Source organism: Geotrypetes seraphini, chromosome 4 (assembly GCF_902459505.1).
Source record: "Geotrypetes seraphini chromosome 4, aGeoSer1.1, whole genome shotgun sequence".
NCBI lineage: Eukaryota > Metazoa > Chordata > Amphibia > Gymnophiona > Dermophiidae > Geotrypetes > Geotrypetes seraphini.
The window spans coordinates 305,725,952-305,734,538 of record NC_047087.1 but is presented as its reverse complement, the minus strand read 5'-3'; the positions used below and the strand labels follow the sequence as shown (position 1 = coordinate 305,734,538).

Genomic DNA, 8,587 nt, shown 5'->3' with positions numbered 1-8,587 from the left:
TTTCTTGCTGTCGCCTCATTTTGACTCGGTGTCACAAAGAAACTTTCTTGCAAACCAAAGACAAGCATCAGAGAGCTTTAAACATGTCAGGTGTAATTGAGAAAAGACGGGGCGAAGCGATTGTGGTTTAACAATTCTTTTAGCCCGCTTACACACCTTAGCGGTTCACACGAATACAAAAATAACATAGAAACATAGAAACCTAGACGATGACGGCAGATAAGGGCCATAGCCCATCAGGTCTGCCCACTCTACTGACCCACCCCCAAGTCTACTATCCTAGGGATCCCACTCCTGGTGACAGGTTCCCTTGGCTTAACCCTCTAAGGCAGGGGTGTCCAATGTCGGTCCTCGAGGGCCGCAATCCAGTCGGGTTTTCAGGATTTCCCCAATGAATATGCATTGAAAGCAGTGCATGCACATAGATCTCATGCATATTCATTGCGGAAATCCTGAAAACCCGACTGGATTGCGGCCCTCGAGGACCGACATTGGACACCCCTGCTCTAAGGCAGTGATTCCCAACCCTGTCCTGGAGGAACACCAGGCCAATCGGGTTTTCAGGCTAGCCCTAATGAATATGCATGAGAGAGATTTGCATATGATGGAAGTGATAGGCATGCAAATTTGCTTCATGCATATTCATTAGGGCTAGCCTGAAAACCCAATTGGCCTGGTGTTCCTCCAGGACAGGGTTGGGAACCACTGCTCTAAGGGATCCCACATGGGCATCCCATTTGCTCTTAAATTCTTGCACGCTGTTTGCCTCGATCATCTGCACCGGGAGCTCGTTCCAAGGATCAACCGCTCTCTCGGTGAAGAAATATTTCCTGGTGTCAATTAAGAAAAAGAGACATAGTTCATTGTCATCAAAGTGGAACTTCAAACGACAGAATTATCATTCGCTATTTTCTTCTTGATTTCTAAGAGAGGGTTGGGGGTTTTGCTTCCCCCCCCCCAATTACACCTGACATATTCAATAAGAAGAAGCTCCTTTTGTGTTTTTTTACAGCTCTTGGCAGCAGGAACCCTTTTGAGCACAGGAAGAGCTTCCTCGCCAGCAAGCGCTTTGAACCGCTCTCACTTGCACCTGGGCCTAGGGATCAACGTCCCCGGGTCTAGCGCCCCCTTCCGAGCTCACTCCGGGCTCAGCTACCTCGCTCAGCCTCACATTGTCCCGCCCGCTGCGTTCTTCCTCCTCCTCACTCGTCTTCGAGATCGGGCTATCAGGTTCCAGCGCCCCGCCCCTCTGACGCCATTTCCGGTAATGGGCGAGGGAAGTGAAGTCAGAGAGGGCGTGGCGCCGGGAAGGAAAACTACGGGTTCGAGCCCAGATCTGAGGCGGAAGGTAGGATTGGAGATTTGATGGACCGGGAAGAGAGAACACCTCGCTTCCCCCCCCCCCACGGACGTGTGAAAGTAGTGTATTACACGCCTAATGCGTGCGACTTGGTAGTAGAAGATGGTTGTTTTGTTACTATAGTGCAGGGGTAAACAATTCCAGTCCTCGAGAGCCGGAGCCAGGTCAGGTTCTCAGGATATCCACAATAAATATGCATGAGATAGATTTGCATCTCAAGGAGGCAGTGCATGCAAATCCATCTCATACATATTCATTGTGAATGTCCTGAAAACCTGACCTGGCTCTGGAGGACCAGAATTGCCTACCCCTGCTATAGTGGATTCACCGAAAATTTTCAGGAGGGGGGGGGGATTCAAAATATAAACTAAATCTATAACCGCTTCAAATGCCAGAAACATCAACTGCCAGTCCTCCGGGTGGAGGTATTCCCAAAGCACACATATTGCATGATGCATTAACACCAAGTTGTGATTAGCCTTCCTGAGTAAGTGCAAGCAGAGGGTAGCAGTTTATTGGCTCTTCACACTGCCCCTCACTGCCCAAATTCAGCAGGACTACCCAAGCAGCTTGCATTGCTATTCTGCCTGGACGCCTGCTGCTGTGGGAGGGTTGCTAATTTTGACCTAGAGCAGGGGTGTCAAAGTCCCTCCTCGAGGGCCACAATCCAGTCGGGTTTTCAGGATTTCCCCCCAATGATATACATGAGATCTGTTACCATACCACGAAAGCGGTGCATGCAAATAGATCTCATGCATATTCATGGAGGAAATCCTGAAAACCTGACTGGATTGCAGCCCTTGAGGGACTTTGATACCCCTGCTCTAGGTCAAAATTAGAGGGACCATGGAAACTGACACTATTAACTTTGATGTTGGGTAGTGCAGAGCGTTTTGATAGTGCCCACTATAGATATAATTTGTAAAATTAGTATCATTCTCTATGGGACAGCTGATAATGCACCCTATAGCATAAAGGTGGAGCAGGACAAGATGGTGGCGGCGTGAGAGCTGTTAGAGCCAGAGTCTGTCTTACCTTAGGCTTTGAAGCTTTTCCTGGCGTGATTTTGATCATGCCTCACACCAAATGCAAAGGCATTATTCGGGGGGGGGGGTCCTCTCCACACCTGGACAAGTGCTGATGGACCGGTTTCTAACGAGTTCGCTGGTCATTGAAGGAGGGGGAGTCTCGCCCGCTGTTGCACTGTTGGAAGGAGCCACCGGCGCCTTGGGCCTCGAAACATCGCTATCCCCCCAACAGCTTGATTACCGCAGAATCCAGCACAGGACAGTGTACGACGTGGGAGCGCAGCGTCCTCAGATGGAGGGTGCCAAGACGCTGTCCCAGTCGATATCTCCAGCAGGAATCATGTAAATCGATTCCTCAGCGGCGGTTTTAGAGAACATACTGAAGACTCTCCAGAGACTCGAATCGGCCACCATGAAATCAGCAGGAGATATTTCAAAAGTAGTGAATAAATTAGAAGAGTTATCTACTTCTGTTCAAAATCTTCAAACTCATACAACCAAAAAATTTGAAAAAGTAGATAAAGACATTTCATCGTTGCAGGCAACTTCTTCCACTATGGTTAAGGATAGAATGTTTCTTCAACCTAAAATTGAACAATTAGAAAACTTCAATAGAAGACTGAATTTAGGTGTATTGAATTTTCCCAAATTAAGTTTGATTATACCAATTGATGATACTTAACGGAGATTTTAAAAATTCCTGTTGAATCGATACCACCGATTAATAAAATATATTACTTACCAAAAAAATTGGAAAATTCCTCTCCTAAGGAATTAGAATTAAAAAATTTAACTGGTCTACTTGAAACATCATAGGATGAAATTCTATATCGGGTTACTTTGCTTGTTTCATTTGTTTTTGAGCAGGACTTAAATATGATAATGAAAATTTTCTTTCGTTCCTCCGAGTTTATTTCTGGGGGAAAAGATATGGATTTTCCCCGATGTAACCAAGTCCACTCAAGAGAGGAGAAAGTTATTCTTGACTATGAGGGAGGAAACAGTTAAAATAGGTGCTACCTTTTTACTTAGTTACCCTTGTAAATGTTTGGTTAAACATCAAGGAACTAAACATGTTTTATTTTGTGCCTGAGCAACTTCGTAGTTTTCTGGATGAGAAAAAACTGATTCATATGTAGAGCTGTATTTAGGATTGTACCGGAAAAAGTCAGGTTAAAAGCCATTTTCTTTGGTAAAGTTAAGTATTGTTGGAGATCTCCTTATCTCTGAAGTTCTTGTCTCATGCAGCGGTATAGTGGTATAAGAAAGAGTGATTAATTACTTTTGGATTATATTGCATATGGTTTGAATTGTATTATTTAAAAATTTTCTTCCTGATTGATTTTTACTTATATATACTTATCTTTTTGTATTACTTCTCTGTGTTACTATAACAAGAGGATTCTTGTATTTGTATTATGAAATTTATAAAGAAATAATTTTTAAAAAAAAACATATAGGTTAACCTAACCATAAGACTCATTATCCAGATTTCTGCCAGCCAGCTTCCCATGCTTCGTGACTTTCCTCTTCAAGTCCTACTCCAAAACAGGTGATTTAGTCCTAAGCCTTCAGGTTAGCCTTTGACTACAGTTTACCAACCCCAGCCACTTGGGGTATTAAGGATCATAGGAGACTGAAAGTTCTGAATTTTGATTCTGTAACTTGGCTGTGAAATAAAATAGGAAGAATGTTTTGATTTTTCATTATTAACCAGTTCACTTAGAGGGCAAATGTCTCATATGTGCCAAAATGCAGCACACTAAGCCCAAATTCTACAATTGCATCTGGGCACCCAGATTCTATAATAGAATACAGTGGTACCTTGGAATCCGAATGCCACAGAACTCGAACGTTTTGGAATTCAAACTTTTGTAGTAAATTTTGCCCCAGAATCCGAACTCTGCTTTGGAATCCAAATGCCCTGCACATTGTATATGTATGTTTGTGCCCCAGAATCCAAACTCTGCTTTGGAATCCGAATGCTCTGCACATTGCATGTGTGTGTTTCTGCCCCAAAATCTGAATGCTGCTTTGGAATATTTGTTAATATTTTACCTTAAAATTTGAGTTTGTGGAACCCAGGAATGGATTAATCCAGTTTCTATTATTTTCAATGGGAAAAATTGTCTTGGAACTCGAACGTGGTTCTGGAACGGTATCAGTTTGGATTCCAAGGCATCACTGTATTAGCATAAGTTGGCATTTGAGTGCCAGCATTTAGGTATATCCACTCACACCATCTCAAATAGCAGATGGCACAGCCACAGGTGACTATTTGTGATCTTTGCTTGTTAGAGGACAACTGAAACTGTCTGCTTTCAGCTGAAACATAGCCCAGGTTTTGGCTTGTAACAGCAGTCATGCTAGATTGCCACTAGAGGTCACAGCAGCCATTTTGAGAGCAGAGCCCCCCCAGAATGGGGGTACTCCTATTTGGAGGGGAGGGAGACAAAACACATTTTCAGCTTCTACAGAAAACACATGGTCCATGTTGGCTGAAACTGAAACCTTGGCTGTGGCATTTTGACTGAAACTAGGCAGAGAAAAGAATTTTGGATTACTTTTGGCACCTTAACTGAAACCCAAAATTCGATCAGCCTCTCTAGTGCATGTAAAATTACGACATATCCTTATGAACACCCCTTTGCATTTACATTGCCTGGCTTCAGTAAATGGCGCTCAAAATTCAGTGCTGAAAATAATTTCAATTGCATTTTTAGTGATAAAGTGGTGCAGAAATGCCTGAAGTCAAGTCCATGTTCAGAGAGGTGCTTCCTAAGCAAGGTATTTATATTTACAATTCTTGACTGAATCTAGAAAATATAAGGAACAAAACGAAACTAAATCCCAAGACATTCAATGATAGTACTTCTCCCATTGTTGAAAAAAAGCAGATTTAACTAAGAGAAGCATGCATATACATTTTCCCCTATGCCTAAGATCTTCTAATTCTTCCAGCATGTCTTAGCTGCTGTTCTGGCAAAGTGATATTTCATTGGCGTGGAGGGAGTAACCTAGAGTGTGCAGTGGCTTGCGAACCAGGGGAATTGGGCTTAATTCCCACTGCAGCTTCTTGTGACTGTGGGCAAGTCACTTAAACTCTCCCTTGTCCCAAGTACAAATAAGTACCTGTATATAATATGTAAATCCCTTCTCCATTTTCTAAATATCTTCCTCTATATAAGTTGCTTACTCTCTGCAGAGGTATAGTGAGGGTAGAAGGCGCCTGGGATGGTGGGGCCCCCCACACACGTGTCCCTTCCCATGGGATCAGGAAGTGATGTCAGAGGAAGTGCTGAGGGCGGCACATCAGGTTGGAGCTGTTGCTCGTGCCAGCAAAGAGCTGGAGGTACAAGGGGTAGGGGGAGTGAAGGTGTGCATGGCAGGAAGGAGAAGAGGTGCTGGTGCCCCTACCAAGATGGCAACCAGGGCAGTCTGCCCACCCCACCCCACTGACTCTTTGCTCCCTCCAGTGTCACATTATGTGGGTAGGTGCAAAGTATGCTATTGTAGAATAGCTGGAATGCCTTCTCTCTGTTGGCTATGTGAGTATATATTTCTGCTTTGACTACTGCGTATTATTAAATCATACATTTTCTCCTTAAAATGACAGGTCAATTATGCGTGGAGGCTACACCTACCATGGTGCTATGTAAACCCAAACTATTGCCTTTAAAATCTGTGACCCTAGATAAATTGGAAAAAATGCAGCGAGAAGCACAAGAAGCATTTCGGCAACAGGAACTAGCTCAAAAAGAGCAGCAGCCACAACCGTAGATCATCTATACGAGACTCTGGCTAGTGTTGTGTAGTCAGGCATTAGCATTATTGACAAAAATGAACGCTTAGAGGAAAGCAATTGAGTAAGCATTTCACCACTTCGACCCGTTTATCACAGACATTTTATGCTGGTCATGGTAACTCTGTAATTATTTTGTCTACCTGTTGTAAATAAAGGTTTATATTTAAAAACGACAGGTATTTGACAGGTATCTGTTCATGTGTAGAATGCACAATAATTAAGCCATCAGGAACTGATCTGCAACTGGGGACAGATTGTTTTTATTTATAGCTAGAACCAATCTGCACAGAGAAGTGGAATATTCTATTTTCTGGTCTGTAAGAAGACGTTTGTTTTAAACGCTATTGAACTACAAACTTAATTACCTCAATACTTAATATTGGAGTTGAAAGAGGTAAGATTATATTGATTCTGAATCTAAAGAAAAAGGTTTAAATGTTTGAAAATGCAACTTCACTTTAATGTGCTTGTATATTCTAGCTCAGGGGTCTCCAAAGTCCCTCCTTGAGGGCCGAATCCAGTTGGGTTTTCAGGATTTCCCCAACGAATATGCATTGAAAGCAGTGCATGCACATAGATCTCATGCATATTCATTGGGGAAATCCTGAAAACCCGACTGGATTCGGCCCTCAAGGAGGGACTTTGGAGACCCCCTGTTCTAGCTGATCGTCACATTTTTTTAAAATTATATTTAAAAAAATTGCATCATAGCATACTACCACCTATTATTTAAGCAAACTGATGTGAATTTCTCTGTACCAATGTATTACAGGTTTTATGCACCTCCAGGTATCCTGTTAAAAGACTAATATTTGACACAAATTGTTTAAATAAATGCATTTCCTTTCTTGAACAAAGTTTGTTTCATTGAACTGCTGCTGCTGTAAAATAAAAAGCCCTTGTATTTTTTTTCATTAATTAAAAAGGGAATGAGATAGTACACCAATTACAAATAACAATCTTTTCTGGTACAAGATGCTGGAATGAGGTTGCTTACCTACAAGAAGTGTTACAGCAGTAGACAAATGGAATGGCATCATCCACTGGTGAAAACACAGTTATGCAAATACTTCTAACTCAAGAAGGGAGATGGGTGTGCATTTCTGATTGGTTATTTTCCCTCTGATGATGCATAAGTCACTGGAGCTCTTGGTGAGGTCTGAAGCTCTGTTCGTACCTGTACACAATGTCTAAGGTAGTAGTCCTCATTGAAGACATCACTAGCCATCCTTCCAAGTAAACCTCTATAACACTGTGACAGTTCTGGAAAGTAACATGCTCATATAACAATAGAAAGCTAGAGTATGAGTGCAATATCTGTTAAATTGCACTCCCACTACCAGATGATAGCAAGGTTTGCAGTGTTGATACCTTTCTTTGAAACCCCTATGTTACCCTGCTGAGCCACATCCCCCCACCTGACATTTGAATGGTATTGTATACTACACTGAAAGATTTACCAAGGATACACTGAAAACTATGCCGTTGGTAGTTTTCCTACCAGCAGGGCCTCCCGAAGCGGACAGTTTTCAGCGGAGATGTCAGACTAACGATATACCAGCCATCTGGGCAGCAGCAGAAGGGTAGTGTTGGAGGCGAAGGATGACATTTGATGCGACAATGATAGCAGCAAATTTGTACTGCACAGAAGAAAGGCCTGGCATTCTACTTCTGCCACAAAAACTTGATAATATTAAGTTGCTAGGACTCAAACACGAGTCAATGGCACCGATCATACTTTTAAAAAAAAAAATTGAAGTTTGAAGTCATCAAAAAATATTGAACCACACCACACTGAATATAAGTATGTGGGTCGCTAGCAAAATATATCCAGGGAGACCTTCAGGATTTTTGTAGAAAGCTCTGGAAACATGTACCAAACCTGCACTGTCATATGTCACTTCAGGCAAAACTTGATACTTCACTTTGACTTGAAATAATCAGGTTACAAAAAAAAAAAAAAAAGATGAACTTATTCGCAGGCAAATCTGTATTGTATATTAAGGAAAAATGTAATGTAATGCCTTATCTCAAGCCAGTTGCCCTATAAGCAATAAAGCACAGTTACTTACCGTACCAGGTGTTATCCAGGGACACCAGGCAGATATTCTCACTTGGGTGATGTCAACTACTGAGCCTAGTAAGGACAGTGCTAAAGTGTACTGTCACTTTAAGCTTTTGTGAAGCTTTGAGGCTACCCACACGCATAAGTGTCTTCCCACCCAATGGCTCACAATTCCTCAGTTCCATAAGCAAGCTAAGAAGCCAACCAGGGGAGGTTGGTGGGATGTGAGAATATCTGTCTGCTGTCCCCAGATAACACCCGTTAAGGTACGTAACTGTGCTTTATCCCAGGGCAAGCAGGCAGCATATTCTCACATGTGGAACTCCCTA

The 8,587-nt window shown here is 42.5% G+C and overlaps 1 protein-coding gene across 1 annotated transcript; it reads left to right on the top strand.

The window, feature by feature from the left end:
• Positions 1–1,251: 1,251 nt before the first annotated feature.
• BBIP1 (BBSome interacting protein 1) lies at positions 1,252–6,366 on the top strand. Its single transcript, XM_033940431.1, has 3 exons — positions 1,252–1,348; positions 5,112–5,175; positions 6,005–6,366. The coding sequence occupies exons 2-3, from the start codon at positions 5,130–5,132 to the stop codon at positions 6,166–6,168; spliced, it is 210 nt and encodes a 69-aa protein (XP_033796322.1). The 5' UTR covers positions 1,252–1,348; positions 5,112–5,129; the 3' UTR covers positions 6,169–6,366.
• The last annotated feature ends 2,221 nt before the right edge of the window (positions 6,367–8,587 follow it).